General features: G+C 47.9%; 1 protein-coding gene across 7 annotated transcripts in view; it reads right to left on the bottom strand.

Moving 5' to 3' along the window:
• Positions 1-18,189, bottom strand: part of KIAA0100 — a 31,107-nt gene extending 12,918 nt beyond the window's left edge. For 4 of the 7 annotated variants that reach the window (XM_054670159.2, XM_054670161.2, XM_063798832.1 and 1 more), the window contains exons 1-24: positions 17,984-18,189; positions 17,052-17,181; positions 16,604-16,653; positions 16,158-16,305; positions 15,860-15,978; positions 15,266-15,326; positions 14,880-15,069; positions 13,546-13,669; positions 12,886-13,010; positions 12,249-12,316; positions 11,989-12,134; positions 11,198-11,316; positions 10,926-11,089; positions 10,510-10,768; positions 9,639-9,844; positions 7,192-8,284; positions 6,572-6,763; positions 6,226-6,428; positions 5,960-6,078; positions 5,619-5,839; positions 4,727-4,917; positions 4,498-4,597; positions 4,157-4,359; positions 944-1,238 (exon numbers count right to left, since the gene is read on the bottom strand). In XM_054670159.2, the coding sequence (XP_054526134.1) occupies positions 944-1,238; positions 4,157-4,359; positions 4,498-4,597; positions 4,727-4,917; positions 5,619-5,839; positions 5,960-6,078; positions 6,226-6,428; positions 6,572-6,763; positions 7,192-8,284; positions 9,639-9,844; positions 10,510-10,768; positions 10,926-11,089; positions 11,198-11,316; positions 11,989-12,134; positions 12,249-12,316; positions 12,886-13,010; positions 13,546-13,669; positions 14,880-15,069; positions 15,266-15,326; positions 15,860-15,978; positions 16,158-16,305; positions 16,604-16,653; positions 17,052-17,181; positions 17,984-18,051 (4,594 nt within the window). In that variant the 5' untranslated portion in view covers positions 18,052-18,189. The remainder of the gene's footprint in view (positions 1-943; positions 1,239-4,156; positions 4,360-4,497; positions 4,598-4,726; positions 4,918-5,618; positions 5,840-5,959; positions 6,079-6,225; positions 6,429-6,571; positions 6,764-7,191; positions 8,285-9,638; positions 9,845-10,509; positions 10,769-10,925; positions 11,090-11,197; positions 11,317-11,988; positions 12,135-12,248; positions 12,317-12,885; positions 13,011-13,545; positions 13,670-14,879; positions 15,070-15,265; positions 15,327-15,859; positions 15,979-16,157; positions 16,306-16,603; positions 16,654-17,051; positions 17,182-17,983) is intronic. The other 3 variants (XM_054670160.2, XM_063798833.1, XM_063798834.1) reach the window with 2 other exon arrangements.
• Between the last annotated feature and the right edge of the window lie 3,341 nt (positions 18,190-21,530).

The raw sequence follows: 21,530 nt of genomic DNA, 5'->3' as shown, positions 1-21,530 counted from the left end.
GCTTTCAAGGCCTGGCTCAAATGCTACTTCCTCAATAAACCCTCCCCTGATGGTATTCCCCCCTTCATTCCTGTCAGCAATAACTCCATTTTTTTTTTTTGAGACAGAGACTTGCTCTGTCGCCCAGGCTGGAGTGCAGTGGTGCGATCTAGGCTCACTGCAAGCTCTGCCTCCCGGGTTCATGCCATTCTCCTGCCTCAGCCTCCCAAGTAGCTGGGACTACAAGCACCCACCACCATGCACGGCTAATTTTTTTGTATTTTTAGTAGAGATGGGGTTTCACCGTGTTAGCCAGGATAGTCTCGATCTCCTGACCCACCCACCTCAGCCTCCCAAAGTACTGGGATTACAGGTGTGAGCCACTGCGCCCGGCCCCATATTCTTTTTTTTTTTTGAGATGGAGTCCTGCTCTATCACCTCCACCTCCTGGGTTCAAGCGATTCTCGTGCCTTAGCCTCCCGAGTAGCTGGGATTACAGGTACTTGCCACCATGCCTGGTTAATTTTTTTTGTATTATTTTTAGTAGAGATGGGGTTTTGCCATGTTGGCCAGGCTGGTCTTGAACTCCTGACTTCAAGTGACCCACCCACCTCGGCCTCCAAAAGTGCTGGAATTACAGGAGTGAGCCACTGCGCCCATCCAACTCCCATTTTCTTTTATTTCTCTCTTATGGCATTTACCACTTTGCTTCTTTCCCTTACTCATCTTGTTTTGGCTCCAACACTCCCCTTCTGATTCTCTTCTGGCCATAGGACCAGACCATTTAATGCCCCAACATCACTGTTACTTAATATGTAAGACTTAGGTGGCCTAAGAAGGAAAAATAAGTTTCACTTCTTTACCTAGATAGAAGCACCATGACTCAGTCCTTTTCAAACTCCTGTCCAAGCCCATATCCATGTTCTAAACCCAAACCCAAAAAGTCTCATCTCCCCGAGCTTACCTCCTGATGACCCCTTATCAGGTTGTCCACTGAAGCTGGGAGTGTTAACACGAGGTGGGGCTGAGGCACTAGTTGGGACACCCCGCTTTGGCTTTTTGGCTGGCATCTGTGGATCAATCTTTAACCCCTTCAGGGCCTCAGTAGAGAGATTACGTTTGAGTACAGCTGCCTTTTTGTACCCATCATATAACCCAAAGGCAATGTCTCGATTGGTAGTTGTCCAGGAAATCCGTAAATCTACTAAGTGCAGCTGATGTGTATGAAAGGTAGGATCCCCATCACGAGCAGAGAGCTCCTAAGAAACAGGAAAAGGACTTCAGGGTAGCATGGAAATTGCCCCCAGTGCCACAGAGGCAGTGATAAAAGTTTGTTGAATAAGAAACCTGTTGGCCAGATGCCATGGCTCATGCCTGTAATCCCAGCACTTTGGGAGGCAGAAGCGGGCAAATCACGAGATCAGGAGTTTGGAACCAGCCTGGCCAACCTGGTGAAACCCCATCTCTACTAAAAATACAAAAAATTAGCTGGGCATGGTGGCTGGCACTGGTAATCCCAGCTACTCAGGAAGCTGAGGCAGGAGAATCGCTTGAACCTGGCAGGCGGAGGTTGCAGTGAGCCGAGATCACACCACTGCACTCCAGCCCAGGCGACAGCAAGAGACGCAGTCTCAAAAAAAAAAAAAATTCACTGGGCGTGGTGGGGAGACAGACCCTGGAGAAAGAAAAAATAAGTGGTCTTGGCTTTTATATTATATTACATTCAAACTATACCTACTGTATTTTATTCGTTATCAAAAAACGTTTTTAGAGTTCCTCTAAAATTTTGTTTTTAAGAAATGGAGTCTATTTTGTCCAGACTGGTCTTGAACTCCTGGCTTCAAGCAATCTTCCTGCCTTAGTCTCCCAAGTAGCTGGGACTACGGGCACAAGCCACTGTGCCTGGCCCCATTTTATTTTTTAAATATATTTATTTATTTTTATTTATTTATTTGAGACAGAATCTGGTTCTGTCTCCCAGGCTGAAGTGCAGTGGTGTGATTTTTTTTTTGAGACAGAGTCTCACTCCATCACCCACGCTGGAGTGCAGTGGCATGATCTTGGCTAACTGCAACCTCTGCCTCCCAGGTTCAAGCGATTCTCATGCTTCAGTCTCCAAGTACCTGGGATTACAGGTATGTGCTACCACACCTGGCTAATTTATTTATTTTTTATTTATTTATTTATTTATTTTTTGGAAACAGAGTCTCACTCTTGTCGCCCAGGCTGAAGGCAATGGTGCGATCTCAGCTGGCTGCAACCTCCACTTCCCGGGTTCAAGCGATTCTCCTGCCTCAGCCTCCCGAGTAGCTCGGATTACAGGCACCTGCCACCACGCCCAGCAAATTTTTGTATTTTTTAGTAGAGATGGGGTTTCACCATATTGGCCAGGCTGGTCTCAAACTCCTGACCTCAAATGATCCGCCCACCTTGGCATCCCAAAGTGCTGGGATTACAGTCGTGAGCCACTACACCTGGCCTAATTTTTGTATTTTTAGTAGAGACAGGGTTTCACCATGTTGGCCAGTCTGGTCTCAAACTCCTGACCTCGAGTGATCCATCTGCCTCAGCCTCCCAAAGTGTAGGGATTACAGGTGTGAGCCACTGCACCCAGCCTTAATGGTGCAATCCTGGCTCACTACAACCTCTGCCTCTTGGGCTCAAGCCATCCTCCTACCTCAGCCTCCTGAATAGCTAGGACTACAGGTGCATGCCACCATGCCTGGCTAATTTTTTTGTATTTTTTGTAGAAACACGGTTTCACCACGTTGCCCAGGCTGGTCTGGAACTCTTGAGCTCAAGGGATCCACCCACCCTGGCCTCCCAGAGTGCTGGGATTACAGGTATGAGCCATCACACTTTGCCTATTTATTTTTGAGATGGGGTCTCACTCTGTCACCCAGGCTGGAGAGCAGTGATGCGGTCATGGCTCACTGCAGCCTCGATTTCCCAGACTCCAGCCATCTTCCCACCTCAGCCTCCCGAGTAGCTGGGACCACAGGCACATGCCACCACACCCAGATAATTTTTTTGTATTTTTGGTAGAGACAGGGTTTCCTCCTGTTGCCCAGGCTGGTCTCAAACTCCTGAGCTCAAGCAATCCACCTGCTTCAGCCTCCCAAAGTGTTGGGATTACAGGCATGAGCCACCTGAGCCCAGCCCCCACTGTATTTTTTTTTTTTTTTTTTTGTATTTTGGAGACAGCATCTTGCTCTGTCACCCAGCTTGGAGCGCACTGGTGTGACCTCGGCTCTCTGCAACCTCCACCTCCCGGGTTCAAGAGATTCTCCTGCCTCAACCTCCCAAGTAGCTGGAACTACGGTCATGTACCACCATTCCCAGCTAATTCTTTTGTATTTTTAGTAGAGATGGGGGTTTCACCATGTTGGTCAGGCTAGTCTCGAACTCCTGACTTCAAATGATCCATCCGCCTTGGCCTCCCAAAGTGCTGGGATTACAGGCATGAGCCACCGCACCCAGCCCTCCCCCACTGTATTTTAAATGACTTGAGAATTTCAACTTAAAATCCTTCCCTAATTGGGGGAAAGGCAGTACCATTTTTTTTTTCAGTGTTAGGAAAAAATTTTACTCTATTTCCTAAAGAGTAAGATACTATTTTTAGGAGAGAAAGAAAAAGTATTTTCAAAAAGAAGGATGCTGATACAGCTAAACCAAATGAGTTTGTCATAAAGTAATGACATACATGCTTGGAATATATGAGAAACCTTACCAGGGACTTAATCTGCAACCTACTCCTATGGACTTTACTGTGTTCCCCCCAAATTCATATGTTGAAGTCCTAACCCCCAATGTAACAGTATGTGGAGATGGGCCTTTGGGAGGTAATGACATGAGGTCATGAGGGTGGGGCACTCATGACAGAATTAGTGCTTTTACAATAAGAGAAACCAGAGCACTCGTGCACACTTGTGCTCTCTCTCCCTCTCTGCCATGTGAGGACAGACACAAGGCAGCCATCTGCAAGCCAGGAAGACAGCCCTCACCAGAACCCAACCATGCGGGCACCCTGATCTTGGACTTCCCAGTAGCCAAAACTCATAAATAAATTTTTGTTGTATAAACCTCCCAGTCTCTGGTATTTTGTTATGGCAGCCCAAGTAGGCTGAGATACCTACTAATATAAATAAGGTAATAAAGAAAGTGTGTCAGGGAGTACCTCCTCAGCTGTGCGATTGCTATGCCGTTGGTAGGTGAGGGAGGACAAGCTCAGCAGGTGGGTCTTTGTTACCAAGGGATCGAGACAGTGATCAGCATTCTCTTCAGTGGGTGAGGCCATCAGGTGAACGGTCACCTGACTTAGGTCACTCACCATCTGGGTAACACTCCAATCAGAGATAAGGCGCCGCATCACTGTGCCTGCTGAGAAAAAGAGGCACACAGAGACCATGCTGACCAGTTCAGAGGATAGTGTAAGACAGAGATGGAGGAGGGGAATGGAACTGAGAAGGGAAAAACAAGGCACAGGATAGGAGAAATGAAAGGAGTCTTTCATTTTACCTTGAGGTATAAGCCGCTGAGTCCCCCGAGTGAAGACATGGCCCTGACTGCACTCAATCTGGATGCCCCGTTGCTGGGCAAATGAGGCCCAATAATGTACCTGGCAACAAGAGAGCATACCATTAACAAAGGATGGCATGAGAGGGATGATTAAGGGACTCAATATGAGAAACAAGAAAACTAGAAGCAGAATAAAGTGAAGATGTCAGCAGGGACATCAGTGCCTTACCTGCAGCTGGGGAAAGAGGGCTGTATAAGAAAGTTGCTTGTAGTGCTGACCAAGTTTCTTCTTGCTGGGTTTCAGGTTATTGAAGAGCTTTCCCCTGCAGATAGGCCTTGTGACACTTGTCCAAGTTGCCCAGAAGTTTTGCATCCAGCGCAGGGTACTACTATATAGCAGAATTCGGGGCTGGGATATTGCTGCAAAGAGAAGGACAGACATTTCCTAGTTATGGATGAAACACAGAGGTAAAGCTAAATCCTTCCCTTGCTGCAGGTTGTAGAGGTTTAAAAATCCAAAATCCAAACATCACCTAGCCTCACATTCAGCATCCCCAACTCCCTCTTCTTTCAAGGATCTAAGCTCTCTGCTTTCCCCTACTGCTATGGTCTAAATGTTTGCATCTCCCCAAAATTCATGCTGAAATACCCCTAAGGTAATGATGTTAAGAGGTGGGCCTCTGGGAGGTCACTAGATCATGACGGTGGAGCCTTCATGAATAGGATTAGTGCCCTTTTAAAAGTGGTCCAAGGGAGCTCACTGACTCCTTCCACCATATTAGGACACAGCAAAAAGGCACCATCTATGAGGAATGGGCCCTCACTGACACTGAATCTATCAGCTCTTTTTGATCTTTGACTTTCAAGCCTCCAGAACTGTGAGAGATAAATGCTTGCTGTTTATAAGCTACCAAACTTGTGGTATTACTGTTATAGCAGCCAAAATGGACTAAGACACCAACCCTTTCCCCTGCCAAAAAACAAAAAAAAAGGTCCTAACCTAGATTCTCCCTTGCCCTTCTCCCCTTCCCTCCCCTCCCCAGAGGGTCAAGCTAAAGTCCCCAGCATCCATGCCCGTCCTCCCAGCCCTTCCTCCCCACTGCCCCAGGCCCAAGCCTCACTTCCACTGTGCCAAGTCAGATCCATCTTGATGGAGAGATTGAGGTTCTCCGAGCGAAAGGCCCGATAGGAGTCATGAAGCTGGCCCAAGGGCACCTCAGGCAGGAACTCTGGGGCCCGCAGAGTGACACTATGGTGATCATGGGGGTTCCCATGGCACAGCCACTGCAGGTCCAGTGTCATGCAGAGGTCAGGCAGGTGAAGGAAGCAGCAGTCGTCATACCTGCCTCACAATGGAACCCCAGCCCTCAGTGCCCTGGTCACTCACTTCCCCTTGGCTCTTCCCCCTCCCTCCAACCTGAGCCCCTCATCCCATGGAGGACCCTCCCTTCACTCCACTCACTTAGAGGCTGTTCTCACGTTGATATCCAAGTCACCCTTGAACACAAACTGACCAGGTTTCCAATGAAAAGACAGGTGGCTCCACTCCCAGTGCATATTTTCAGTTGTGTTGTATGGATCCTATGACCACCCCCGAGAATTTGGTGAGATATAGGTAAGAAAACCATCCTCATCTCCCAAATCAGCACCTTTCTCTCTTCCCACATGTGCTATACAGACCTCAACCATACCATCCTGATAGGATAAAAGTATCATGACACCCCTCACCTCAGTGGCCAGCTGGTGCAGGTTCGCCTGTTCAATGTCCATGTGCCAGTCTCCATGGAACAGAAGACGGCTCTTGTCCCACCAGGGCAAAGGTGGGCTGGGGTCAGCTGAGGGCTTGGTCAAGAGGTCCACACACTGGCCAATTAGTGTCCAGGCTGGATCCCAGCATGGGCCCCACACCACTGTGTACTGGAATATTTCCGCTGGGGTAGAGGAACAAAGGCTATAACTTGTTCACAACATTACCCCTCTCTTCCTCCTTCACTCCAGAAGGGTCTCAGCTCACCTCCCATTTCACCCATCACAAACGTCCCTCAGCCAAACCAACTGCCTCATCTCTACTCACAGTGAAAGTCATGGTAGAATTTGAGTGGGGGCATGTTCCTCTCCACTGCCACGTTACCCCACGGAAGCCCCAAGTGCAAGATCTGACGCCGACGGGAGCAAGGCTGACCACTCTGCTCGGTGCCCACAAGTCGACCCATTAGCCGCCAGTCACGGATCTCAAACAGGTACCGTGGATAGTCCCTGATCCGAACTGTTACCAGAGGAAGGGTACACACTGGCTACTCAGGGGCAGTCTGAGCACTCTCGGGCCTATCTTTTTCCTCACCACTATTTTACCCATCTATATTTACAAAGTCAATTGAGAGAACAAGGGCAGGCAGTTGACAGCAAGCTGAAAAATGACAGTGACCCTGGAGCAGGTGGTTAAGGGCATAGCACTGAGATCCAAGAGACACAATAACCTTAAAGATGACTGTGTTAGCTTTCCCTTTATGTTAGCCAAGCAATTTCACAGTGAAATTCAGGAACAAAGAAAGGGAAGGGAAGCCCACCCATCCCACTCCACCCACCCAAAACGGCACAGTTCCCAATATAACCTAGTTCCTCTGAAATCACTGAGACCTCCCTAGAGCTCAGCGGGCAAACACGGGGTCTGCAAATAAAGGAAACACTACTTACCCAGAAAGGTCTTGACATTGCACTTGACCATTCGACACCACTGAATGACAAGATCTAATCCCTCAGGGGGAAAAGGGCTGCCTGGATCAAGCTCTTGAACCTGTTCTACCACATGCTCAGGACCATGGAAGGAGGCATCTGCCAGAGCTACCAGTTCTAGCCCTGCTAAGCTCCAAGTAAGCAGTGCCCGGCGCATGGGTGTGTTGCCATAGAGACGACGGGAACGCTGGATGTAGATTTCAATGTTTTTGCGTTCCAGAGAGGCATAGAGCTCCTCAATTTTGCGGGCAGGCAACAACTCCCCATGCTGCTTCCGAAGGGCGGCCACTTTAGCATCCAGTAGCTGTAGTCTTTTGGCACTCTCCTTACTTTCATCCTTCATCAGCTCGTAGTTATCATGAAGTTTCACCTCAAAAATATCATCCAAGAAAACCCATGAGAAGTGTTCAACCTTTAAGAGTAGATCAGGTGGGAGTGGGACAGGGCTTGGAGGGGCCCAAGCACGAGTCCCTTGATGCAGTCCCTTCAGCCACTTCTGAACTCCCACAGCCTCATCTAGAGTTCGAGAAAAGTCATACTGATAAGGAAACTCCACCGAGACTGAGCCGAAGGAGAGGAGCCAAACACGGTTCCGGAGGGTCTGCAGCGCAGGGAAGGGGTTCCGGTGGAGGATCATCTCTTCCAGCTCAGGTAGCAGCTGCACTTCCACCTCCTTGAAGTTGAAGATACTATTGCCATCAAAGCCAGCAGCCAGCTCTGGACAGTATGCCTGCAGGGAACTTCCATGCCGGCTCAGTGACACACTCTCTGCAGCCAGGGTAATGAACTTGTCCTCAGCTACAAAAGCTGTGAGCTTGGCTGTGCTCACCTCCAGGGTTAGGTTTAGCAGCCGCTTTAGGGGTAATGGCTCAGGGGCACGGCCTTCTAGCTCAGAAGTAGTTCCTGAAGTCTCTAGTGCAAGGGATGGTACAGTCTCAGGAAACACAGTGGCTCTTAGTAGGTCTCGGCACTGTAGAGTGGCCAGGACATGCTGGTACAGGTACATGTGATCTGGGGGGCTCCAAAGTAAGGTCAGCCCTGCACCACACTGAACCTTTAGGGAGCAGAAGAAAAGGATCTGTCAATTACCATGTCACAAAACAGTAGAGATGGCAAGGATTATGATACATGCACACCTGGCTCAAGAACCATCTCCACCCAGAAGTTGTTCCTGAGTAATCACATTAATTACTGCCTTGCTTTGTTCCTGTTAGCACTAATGTGCTGAGCTGACAGTTGATAGTGTCTGACATTTAAGAGCACTTACACTTTTTAAGTTCTCTTCAACTGGATTCTAAATTGTCTGAAAATAGGGGTCATGTGTCTTAATTCTTTGGTATCTACCATAGTATACTCAGTATAGACAGCAGGTACTCAATAAATCATCTGGCTTCATGTTTCTGCTTATGAGTTACCTTTCTATCAGCAACTACACTGTCTAGTAACCACTGCAACAGTCAACTTGAAAATGTTTCATGAGTTGATTGCATCAATTTAATTCTCAAAATATAGCATAATAAAGTACTGAGCACACAAGTCAATATGGCAGCTGACTTACGTAAAAGTATGCCTCAAGGAGAGAGTAGTGTCTTTGTCAGCTTCTGAATAGCTAAGTGGACAGAGAAAAGTAAAATTCCAGGACATAAAATTCTCAAGTTCTAGTCTCTAAAAAGGAAACTCTTCAGTTTCCAAAGGAAGGTGAAGTCTGACAAGGAGGAACTAACGCCCCACCCTCCTCCTAAGAGGGTCCCATGTCCATCTGTTACCCTGAGGATAAAGATACTGGAAAGCCTCTCAAAACCTGCCAGTGCCTCTATCTTCTGACTCCTTCCAGTCTTTTAATGGGCCGAGGGCTTCAGCAAAATAACACCAGATCATTCTTTTTAAAAAGCCCCTTATTTTTCAGAGATGCATAGTGAAATATTTATAGTTGAAATTATATATGTCTGATACGTACTTACCTACTTCAAAATAATCCCAGAGCCTGAGGCAGGGGAAATTGGTGACAGTATAATTAAAAGAAGTTGGTCATGAATTGGTAATTATTGAATCCTGGTATACAAAAGCTTATATATTCTCTCTAGTTTTGCATGTATTTTAAATTCCACAAAAAGTTAAAAACATACGAGCTAGAAAAAATAAAGAAGATCAGGTGTCATATTTCTCATGAAACCAGTTTCACAACATGAGTTAAAAAGAGAGGCTGGGCGTGGTGGCTCACACCTGTAATCCCAGCACTTTGGGAGGCCAAGATAGGAGGACTGCTTGAGCCCAGTAGTTTAAGACCAGTCTGGGCAACATGTGACACTCTGTTTTGGGAAAAGACAAGAAAAAAAAAAAAAAGACAGAGAAAGGCTCTAAGCTGAGGAAAAAACCAGCCTGGCCCCACCTCTCCACAGGAACATTACCTCCAGAGAGCGGATGCTGCTGTGATAGGTGATGGAGAGCATGGAAAGGCTGAGCACTGGGGTAGGGATGTCAGGGGCCTTGCAACAGGGTTGCATCTTCTCCGTGACTGATTTCACCAGCGCTAACACAAGTCCTTGAATCCCCACAGTGGACGTCTCTGCACTGCCCAGGATAGTTAGGGTGTCCAGTCGTACCTCTGAAGCACCTAACAACCAGAAACCATGTCAGCCTTGGTTCCCGGCTCTCAAAGGGCAACAATAGTCCTCACTCGCCTTTCTCACTTATTCCCTTAACTATCTTTATTCCTCATGCCTCCCTAAGTTCATTTCTTAGGTTTTAAGTAAACTTTCCCTTTCCCATCTTAACCTAACTAGATTCGGCAGAATCAAAGTTGTTCCTTAACTCCTACAAATTGCACAGAGACATACCATTTACTCTCTAGAACTAAACACACAAGGAAATAAAAAGTTATATGGATCTCTCTTGACTAGATCAAGGCTTTTTCTTATATGTCTTGCTTAGTACTTGCCTTTCATAAGCCCTTAAGAAATACCAAGAAGTCTAATATTTATGCAAGACTTTCAAGCATCTGGTGCCTCTAATTTAGAAAAATTCCAGATAATCAGCTTCATTAAATGAGGAGCAGACTAAACCAACATAATCTGCTAAGGTTACACACTACACACTTCAGTATATTTATTTACTTATTTTATTTTATTTTTTGGAGACAGAGTCTCGCTCGTTTGCCCAGGCTCGAGTGCAGTGGCACCATCTCAGCTCACTGCAAACTCTGCCTCCTGGGTTGAAGTGATTCTCCTGCCTCAGTCTCCCAAGTAGCACACTTCAGTATAGACTCCTTGTCCCACTTACCAACCAAGGCAGAAAGGGTAAACAAGTTCATGTCTTCGACCTTCAAGTCCACCTTCCACAGTAATGACACAGATTCCCCAAATGAAGAGTGCCTAGAGACAGCTGACTTCCCAGATTGTGGACCCATCAGGGATAAGATACGAGACAGACATTGGGCACAGGTATCTGATGCTTCCACCTGAAGTCCTCGAATGGTACAATCAAGAAAAAGGGTATCTGACTGGGTGCTGGACAGGCCCAGAGGCTGGTTATAGCTACCCTAGAGAAGAAGCAGACGGATCCCATTAGAAGTACGCAGGCGCACAGTTTTATAATGCCCTAATGCACTTCCTGCTGCATTAGGATGCTCAGCGCTCTGATGCATGACAGGATGAGGAAAGCTGTGCAGGCCCCTATTCACCAAAGCCCTCACCTACCTGTAGTGTGAAGGAGTCCAGAACAAGTGCCTCACCCCAAACATGCATATTGGGTGGGTGTGGCGCCCGCTGAATGTGGGAGTCACTGCCCACACGCCAGCAGAGGTGGTCCACAGTTAGGACGCCCCGCTGATGGATGCTTTGTGGCCTGAGGTGCTGGTAATCTGAACAAAGGTGAGAAAGAGGGATTGCATGGAGCCACTGTGGCCATCAATTGGGCCTAGCTCCACTAACGGACAGATTCTTGTTCCTATTCCATCTGAGAACCTTACCCAGAGAGATAGAATTGAATCCCAAGGCAAAAGGTGGTGTATCTCCAAGTTGAATGGAAATGTTGACATTGGAGATGGAGGTGCTAAAGATGATGGGAGCCAGGATTTGGGGGAAGGTTCTGCATAGGAACAAGACATCATTGTTTGGTAAGAAAAGAACTGCAGCTTCCTATCATGGAACAGTTTCTGAAGCTCTCACAATCAGAGTGAGAATTCAGAGTTTTATTGTGATTCTTAGAACGAGACACACCTAGAAGATAAAAGGCTGAACTCATCAGTTTATTGCTACTCTTAACGGTAATCTGCAGGAACCCCAGAAAGATATTAGGTTGACTCATATAAAATTATCATTTTCATAGGCCAAATACAATGAACACCAGCAATACTATACGCTTGAACCTAAAATAACCAAGAAGCATCACTTCTAAACCGTAACCTTAAGTTCTCTGTGCAGCACAATAGAAGCACTACACAAAGACATGACTGCCACCTTACAATCAAAGGCAGGCAAGACAAAGACATTCCTTATCATTTAAGTTCAGTTCAACAAACATTTATTTTGTATAAAACACTACACTGAGCACCGAGGACATAAAAACAAAGAGGACAGCATTCTGCTATCAAGGAGTCTAGTCTAATGGGAAAGATATATAAAACAGGATTGCTGTTGAGACTCGGATTTGAGGAGGTCAAACAACCAAATACATATTTAACACAGGATGCCAATTTGGACCAAAAGAATCCCAGAGAATCCAACTGACAAGAAGGTGGCTGAAAAAGATCAGACTGACCTTTTTTTCCTTTGCTTTAGAACAGGTGAATTAGACCCTTGGGTTTCCAGTGCTAGCAGGTGCAGCCAGTGAGAGAATTCCTGGTGCCGGTAGTGAATGATGCAAGTGTTCAGAACTAGGGAGGCTGAGAGATCAATGGTGGTCACCTGAAATAAGAAGACCAGAACTGTGGGCTTGGGTTTTATTTCACAAACTCAAAATGAAATAATGTAGTGGGAGAATAGAGAGAGGAACAATTCTTGGTACCACAATCATCACACCTGCACACTAGCCTTGAGGGAGTTGAGGCAGACAATGCGTTGGCGACTCTGGGACAACAACAACCCATCTGTAAGAGGCCAGAGGACAGATCAGAGGACAGCACTGGAAGGGCAAGAGGTAAAACTGGGGCCGGGCGCAGTGGCTCACGCCTGTAATCCCAGCACTTTGGGAGGCCGAGGCGGGCGGATCACAAGGTCAGGAGATCGAGACCATCCTGGCTAACACGGTGAAACCCCGTCTCTACTAAAAATACAAAAAATTAGCCGGGCGTGGTAGCGGGCGCCTGTAGTCCCAGCTACTCGGGAGGCTGAGGCAGGAGAATGGCGTGAACCCGGGAGGCGGAGCTTGCAGTGAGCCGAGATCGCGCCACTGCACTCCAGCCTGGGCGACTGAGCGAGACTCCGTCTCAAAAAAAAAAAAAAAAAGAGGTAAAACTGGGAGAGGGTCAGAAGCCGGCAAAGGGATAAACAGACTGTCATCAAAACTTGTGAGCTGGGGCTATTTTCTCTCAGTATGTTCCCTCCTTCCACTCCCCAGTTACACTGAGATTAGATTAAGGAGACCATATGGGGCATGAGCAAAGAGAGTATCTAGTCCTCCCATTCTCGCTCAGTACCAGTACCCCGACCCATGAACCTTCCAGCAGCAGTTCCGTGCTCATCTGTGCCATATCAGAGTTTGCTGTGAAGCTTCGAAGGGGCAGCTGATCCTCATCACGGTGGTACAGGAACTGCAGCAGCTTCAGAGTCCAAGTCAGGTGCCTGGACCGAGACAGATTCCAGCTCAGGAAGATGTGGAATGCCATTCCTACTTCTTTTACTTTTATTTTTTAAAAGTAATTATTTTTTGGCCAGGTGCACTGGCTCACGCTTGTAATCCCAGCCCTTTGGGAGGCCGAGGCAGGGGGATCACGAGGTCAGGAGATCGAGACCATCCTGGCCAACACAGTGAAACCCCGCCTCTACTAAAATACAAAAAATTAGCCGGGCGTGGTGGCACGTGCCTATAATCCCAGCTATTCGGGAGGCTGAGGCAGGAGAATCGCTTGAACCTGGGAGGCAGAGGTTGTGGTGAGCCAAGATCGCACCACTGAACTCCAGCCTGGGCAACAGAGCGAGACTCCATCTCAAAAATAATAATAATTTTTTTTTATTCTTCCCACACTACATGGATGTAACCATTTCTACTTCCTTTCTCCCCATAGACAAGCTCAGCAAATACTAGGCTGGTTACAGAGATACCAACATACAGCTCCCACTATCACTCTCCCATCTTCTGTGTCAGGAGAGACCTCACCTCTTTTGACTATTCATGGACAATACCACGCTTGTGTTCTCCATCTTAACCTTGACCTGGTCTGGCAGCTGCTGGAGAAGGAAAAGGCCAGGCAGAGTTGGCTCAACTAAGTTTTCTGTCACCTCTGAAAATATGAATGAATAACATAAGAACCATCAATTCTTAACACTCCCAATTCTCCCGAAATGCCCTGGCCTCTATGGTCAAATCCTCCCACATAAAGTAAGCTAAGCAAATGCCTAAGCTGGATGGACCATAAGGCGAATGCCCCAGAGATCCAGGCACCTGCAGTACTTCTTTCTCCAGTCTCTAAAAACCTAAAGAGTACAAGGAGCAGGTTGGTAAATGAAAAGAATGTGGACCTTAGGGCCAAATAATTTAAACCTCATTTTTACTACTGACTGCCTGTATGACTTCAGTCAAGTTACCTAGCTAACCTTCCTAGGCTTCAGTTTCCTTATTTGTGAAATGCTGAGGATTTAGTTAGAGAATATACAGTCATCCTTTGGTATCCTTGGAGCTTTGGTTCCAGGACCCCCTGCAGATACCAAAGTCCGCACATACTCAAGTCCAGCAGTTGTCCCTGTGGGAACTCATGTATACAAAAAGTCAGCCCTCCATATTGGTGAGTTTCATATCCTGCAAATATTGGCATTTTCCATCCACACTTGCTTGTGGATGCAGAACACACAGATACGGAGAGCCAACTGTATTTATTGAAAAAAATCCACATAAGTGGATCCGCACAGCTCAAACCTGTGTTGTTCAGTGGTCAACTGTATATAAAACACATAGTACAAGGCCAGGCATGGTGGCTCACGCCTGTAATCCCAGCACTTTGGGAGGCCAAGGCTGGCGGATCACGAGGTCAGGAGATCGAGACCATCCTGGCTCACACGGCGAAATCCCGTCTCTACTAAAAATACAAAAATTAGCCAGGCATGGTGGCGGATGACTGTAATCCCAGCTACTCAGGAGGCTGAGGCAGGAGAATCGCTTGAACCCAGAAGGTTAAAGGTTGCAGTGAGCCGAGATCACGCCATTGCACTCCAGCCTGGGTGACAGAGCAAGACTCCATCTTTTTTTTTTAAAAAAAAAAAAAAAGGAAAAAAAAAAACCCATAGTACAGGTCTAACTCATGATAGGTGCCCACTCAATGTTGGTTCTGCCACTCAGCACAAGCAAATGCCCTATTTCCTCTAACTATCCTTAGGGTCAAAGTCCATGGTGACTAGTGAATCACATCTAAATAAGCAGTGAGACCACTATTTTTTCTACTTCCAAAACAAACCCTGAGAACAAGGCAGCCAAGAAGCTCAATCACTGGGCTTTACCTGAACAGGGAACAGGCTTAGATGCTAGGCTTGGGCCCTGGCACAGCAGTTGGCTCTGGAAGAGGCCCTCATGCAGTTCAGCATGGAGTGTCCACACATCCACAGTGATAGCAGTGAGATGCCGACTGCTAATGCCCACCTTTAGACACAGGTCCAGGGCCAGTGAAAGCTCCACTAGGCAGGTGTCCTCCTGTGGGGATGATAAGCCTCTAAGGTGTATGTAAGAAAGTTTGGAAGTTTTAGGTCAAAATGTGGTGATCTGGAACACTGGGTACTGACTTGAGGGAACCCCCTAAGGTCAAAGAACCTAGGATGTAAGCCCTAAGCTCCTTCACACTTTACGCCCAGGAGGAAATGAGGCATCTGAATGATCATGGCATACTTACCAGCTGACCGCTCTTTAGAACTTTGCTGTTGATCTTACATAAGCTCACCTCACAGATTAGCCTGGGAAAGGAAAAAAATTAAGAGCACTTGGCCTTGCCGGGCGCGGTGGCTCACGCCTGTAACCCCAGCACTTTGGGAGGCCAAGGTGGGAGGATCATGAGGTCAGGAGATCAAGACCATCCTGACTAACATGGTGAAACCTCGTCTCTACTAAAAATACAAAAAATTAGCCAGGCGCGGTGGCGGCCGCCTGTAGTCCCAGCTACTCGGGAGGCTGAGGCAGGAGAATGGTCTGAACCCAGGAGGCGGAGCTTGCAGTGAGCCAAGACCGCGCCACTGCACTCCAGCCTAGGCAACAGAGCAAGACTCTGTCTCAAAAAAAAATTTAAAAAAAAAGAGAACTTGGTCCCTTTCCTCACCATTTACCTCCAGTCAAGCTCTGTTGGCTAGAAGGGACAAGGCAATTGGAAATGTCTAACCTTAGCATCTCCTCCAACTGCACAGAATGAGAACTTAACACCTTGATAAGGAGGCCCTGAAGCAACTCTGAGGCAAGAATAGGACGGCTAGATCCTCTGCTCCCCAGTGCTTACCTTTTCCCATCACTATCCAAAAGAAATCTGCTTCTACTGATCTGAATATGCCATAAGGACTCAGAGGTATCCACCTTGAGAACCATGATGTTTATAGCATCTACATGAATGGAGAATAGCTGGAAGGAAGAAGCAAGGATGAACAATAATTAATGTTAAGGAACTGCCCTTCCTTTCCAGATGAGAAAGAGGGGCAGCTCTTAGCATTATGCCCTAAAAATAGTAGAAAAATCTACCCATAACTCCAAAGCCAACCATGCCAAAGTACAGTCCAGGATAGCAGGAGAAGTTGTCTCACTTGGCAGAAGATCTTCAATAACGATGGGCTGAAGGACAGTTCCTTTTGATCCACCCCAGCGCTCTGGGAGAATGGGGCAGACAGGCCAGAAACTTTCTGTAGGTCCGTTCTGATACGCACTTCTCCAAAGCACAATGCCACATAGTGTCTGCCCAGAAGAGAAATCTCACTGCCACCAGGTCCATCCCTCCCATAGCAGTCTATTCCCCACCCTCACATTCACTTTCTCATCCTTCCTAGAAATATAGCTCAAATCACAGAGATTAGTTTCATAGCAGTTATCAATATCTTCCTCACAACACAATGGCACCCAGGCTAACAGGAAGACTTCAGCAACAACCTCCCTTCCTCCTTGGATTGTGATGCCTCTGCAGAAGAGTGTCACTCTGCAAACACCAACTCCAAAGTACTCTTCTAGGGGAGAAGTGAGAATATAGGGTACTCACGGAAGATCATGGCTAAGGAGTTTGCTGGAAATCCACAGGTTATCAATTTCCTAAAACAGTGAGGGAGAAAGCTCTGTGTGCTAGCTGCTAAATAAGCCACGACCAGCTTGACAAGCCAGGAAATGTTCTGGATTATTAGAATTTCTCTTTCATAGCCATGTTGCCTTGAATCCCATCTTAAATTAGAACAGTAAAATCTTCGATTTCCTGTTATCTTTCTTCTGTATCTTTGTTATGTGCCCTGGACACTCTGTATCCTACAAACATTTTTAACTGAACAACTTGCAGCGTTCTCCAACTAGCTCTAAGATCATTTTGGCAAAGAAATGGCAAGGCTGGGATTAACTAGAAAAGCCACCAGGATTTCTTTTTTTAAAAAAAGGAAATTAAGAGTTTAAATTCAATTGGATCAACCCTACACACATATCCAGAGTTTCCCAGAACTCACCACTGTTTGCTGGTGTTGCTGAAACTTAAGACTGACATTCTGGATCCAAAAAAAGCGGAAGGAGCCAATCTTTAGCTCCGCCTGCAGCTTCCGCTGACACCACTTGGTGGCCAACCGGACCACAAGCCACCTGCAGAAAAATTCCTGTTAATTCATAGGACCTTTTTCCAATGATGGTTTCCCTCACCCCTTGCTGGTCTTACAAAGCCTTGCAAAAGGTCGTGTCCTGAAACTGGATCTGAGCAACTCTCCTTTCTTCCAAAGCACCACTCTGTCATATACATTCAGCCACGCTGATCAAGATCCTAGCTCCCGACTGACCCCTCCACCCAGATGAAACCAGAAACTGCACCCTCTAAGTTGGAGACAAAAACAAAATCCCTCAAATTGTTATGAATCCCAGAGGCAGAGAGAGAAGACCCCAGCAAGAGTCAAAGCGGAGGCGGCTCTGTCAGATGTGCCATCACACTCCCCAGAGGGTCCGTCTGTCTCCTGCTCCCACCCTCCAGACAGGTATCCACGAGAAGGCACTTTGAGGTCAGACCCGGCAGCTCGAATGCTGTTCTCCCCAGACCGATGCTGCAGGTGCCCTTCGCGCTTGGCGAAAGGGACATGCAGGGGTGGGTGGAGGGGGAAAGGGAAGCCACTGAACCAGGCCCCTTCCTCACACTCCTATTCAGTTCCTGGCCTCAGCATTTCCTCAGACCTCGCCTGCTTCCTCAGTCTCCCCAACTCGCAGCCCATCCCCGGGAGCTCGGGCCGCGCGCCTCCTCACGATCCCTCCCCTCGCCGCGCGCCCCCTCCCTCCACCCTACCCACTCTGCCTCACGCGCCTCAGTAAGGCGCGCGCCCCCTCCTCAGTCTTTCTTCCTCCTCTCCGCCCCCTCCCTCCCGCCGCCGCCGCCGCCGCCGGCGCGGCCGGGAACCCTCACCGGCCTAGAAAGAGGGCGCTAAGCGCAACTAGCAGCAAGACCAACAGCGCGGAGAAGAACAGAGGCATTTAGGTCCGGGTCCGGCCCGGCTTGGCCCCGGCCCCCGCCATGCCGGGCCCCGACGCCGGATCCGCGCAGCACCGCCGCGGGCCGACCAGCTGCGCGCGCAGGAGCAACGCTGAGCGAGGACGCGCTGGTGCGCACACGAGCCCCGCCTTCCGCAGCCCGCCAGCCAACCAACGGCCTCCCACCCCAGTCCCGCCCTGTCCCACGACGCTGCAGGGCCGACGGGCTGCGTGCGCGAGGAGCGGGCGTGGTTCCGGGAGGAGGGCGCGGGGGAGCGGACCAAGAGCTGAAACACGCCCCGGGCGCACCCCACGGTGCCCCGAACCGCGGGGCTCGGGGACCCGCGGGGGTCGGAGTCCGGGACCACTACCTGGGCTGGCGGTGGACCTGGCTGACTCATTTCGGTCCGGGGAGCTCACTTTGAGGGGAGTTGGAGTCCGCCTAGCCACTTAGGCCTGGACTCAGGGTTCTGCGGAAGTTACACCCCTGGTCAGACGTGGTAGCACTCCCATCTTATTCAAGATCCCGTTTGAAAATTACTGAGGCAGAAACTAGGAGGTAATTAAAAGGCCTCAAAAATCCCGCCTCATTCCATCCACAGAGGAAACTAATGAGGTTTTGTTTTGTTTTTTTTTTTTTCTTTGAGACAAGGACTCGCTACGTTGCCCAGCCTGGTCTCGAACTCCTGCAGGCTCAAGGGATCCTCCTGCCTCAGCCTCCTGAGTAGCTTGGACTAAAGACGCGTGTCACGGTTCCTGGCCAATGAGTTTTTACTTCATTTACTGTTTGAACACTGTTCTGGTCCATCTACTTATGGCACGAACTGGGCCCTGATGGAGGAGAGGAGGAGATACTGCAGAAGTAGTGAATATTGTTCTTGCCCTTTAGCAAAAAATAGTTTATCTGGGAAGCAAACATAATTACATAAAGTAGACAATACATAGTCAGTTTTGCCTTCTTCCTTCTGTGTAGTTTATCTGGGAAGCAAACATAATTACATAAAATAGACAATACATAGTTTTGCCTGCTTCCTTCTCTGTAAAATGAGAGAACAGGACAAAGGTCCCTCAGCGTTACTGTGCTGCTAAGGATCAGTATCTGAATGATGATCTACTGATACAGCACAAGCTAAGGAAATCCTGACGGTTTCAAAATAAGTATTATGGAGGAGGTCGTCTCTTTTCATACCCCTTCGCTCCCACGTCCTAATCTCCATATATATCCTTCAAGATTTTACTCAGAGCCTCTCTTTTTGGCTCCCTCAGATAAAACACCATTTCATCTTTCACCTGTGTGTTGCCCGAAGTTGCTTTCACTCCTCTGATTGTTTCCTCCCTTATCTATTCCTCTCTTCAGTGATTTCACATCTCCCCAAGAGCTCCAACGCTGTTTCAAGGTCATACTTACCTCTCAAGCACTGTATTTGCGTCATCTTCCTCGTCATCTGCAGCCTTCCCCCAGGGTATGTCCTCCGAATGCTCTGGGAAGGCCCAATTCACTGAAAACCTCTGTCCAAGTCAAGGAGGGGTGCCGTGCAACACATATCCCTACTCTGGTTCATCTTATCCAATCTGTTTATTGAACCAAGATTCCTGTAACTTCCTTCCTTCTCCCTTGACTGTTACCAGCCCTACTCCCAGCCATCTCATAGCCTAAAATGTTGATTTTATGATTTGTCTATTTCTTTCTGGAGAGATCTTAAGGGATCAACACAAGTGAAGTGGAATAAAGGCAGGGAGTCGGGGGTGGGGGGTGGTTGAGGCAACAGTGGGGCTCAACTAATTCATGGCCTCCATTTATTGAGACTGAAAGGAGCCGGGCACATTCCTCAGCCCCGGGCTCAAACAAGCCCAGTACAAACACATCCCATCCTCCCATCCCACCACGTATCGCCATATATCTCTCAAACTTCCTGAGCCCAGTACAAACACCACCAGGAAAGTCTCCGATAAGGGGACAGCCGTTCAAAGTTTTACTGAAAGAGCGGGAACCAAAAGAATTCCTTTGTTCCCCTGTAACTTTCAGGCTATAAAAAGCAAACACTCGCATTGTTCAGGGCCCTCTTGTATGCTGTGGAATGGAGGGACCAGGTTCGAACTTGTAGTAAAGATCCTTGCCGCTTGGCTTTGACTCTGGACTCTGGTGGTCTTCTTTGGGGAACTAACGGTCTGGGCATAACATCACCACAAACCCTTGTAAAAGAGACCAAGTCTTTTAACGTCACGGGCCATGTTTGGCACAGAAATGGTGTCTCTAAATGTTCAACATTAACAAAACAAATAGAAAAAAAAAGAACAAAACCCGGAAGTTTCTAAAAATAAAAAAAGCCTGCTAGTCACTGAAATTCCAGCAGATGGCAGCCATCTCCGTTCACCAATACCATGATTGAAAGCTACAGGAGCAAATTTTCTGCAATTGACACAGGAAAGGAGGAAATCAGGTAGGCAGAGGACAAAAGTAGTTTTCTATCCACCTTTTTACAGAAAGATATATCTACGTTTGTCCAAAAAACAGGATTTGTTTTCCAAAAGCTAAACACAATCGTAGTGCACTTAAAAAAACCTGAGTCAGAAACAGCTGGATTCCTATTCCAAAATGATCTATTAGTTTTAAGAATTCAGGCCGGGCACGGTGGCTCACACCTGTTTTCCCAGCACTTTGGGAGGCCAAGGTGGGCGGATCACACAAGGTCAGGAGTTCAAGACCAGCCTGGCCAATATGGTGAAACCCCATCTCTACTAAAAATACAAAAATTAGTCAGGTGTGGTGGCGGGCGCCTGTAGTCCCAGCTACTCAGGAGGGTGAGGCAGGGGAATCACTTGAACCTGGGAGGTGGAGGTTGCAGTGAGCCGAGATTGCGCCACTGCACTCCAGTCTGGGCGACAGAGTGAGACTCCATCTTAAAAAAAAAAAAAAAGAATTCAGGCAGTAGGCCAGGCATGGTGGCTCACTCCTGTAATCCCCAGCACTTTGGGAAGACACAGCATAAGGATCACTTGAGCCCAGGAGTTCCAGACCAGCCTGGGTAACATAGTGAGACCTCATCTCTACGATAAATCAAAAACGGACACAGGAGGATCAACTTGAGCCCAGGAGGTCAAGGCTGTAATAAGCCATGATTGTGCCCCTCCCACCTAGGTGACAGAGCAAAGAACTTGTCTCAAAAAAAAAAAAAAAAAAAAGAATTCAGGCAGTTACTCAACTGCTGCACTGATAAAAATGCAGTATTACCCTATATGAATTCTGTGAAGATTAAATGAGGTAAGATCTATAGGCCGGGTGCGGTGGCTCACGCCTGTAATCTCAGCACTTTGGGAGGCTGAGGCGGGCGGATCATGACGTCAGGAGATCGAGACCATCCTAGTTAATACAGTGAAACCCTGTCTCTACTAAAAATACAAAAAAATTACCCTGGCGTGGTGGCGGGTGCCTGTAGCACCGGCTACTTGGGAGGCTGAGGCAGGAGAATGGTGTGAACCCA

Source organism: Pan troglodytes, chromosome 19 (assembly GCF_028858775.2).
Source record: "Pan troglodytes isolate AG18354 chromosome 19, NHGRI_mPanTro3-v2.0_pri, whole genome shotgun sequence".
Lineage (NCBI taxonomy): Eukaryota > Metazoa > Chordata > Mammalia > Primates > Hominidae > Pan > Pan troglodytes.
This window is presented reverse-complemented; position numbering and strand designations above follow the sequence as displayed.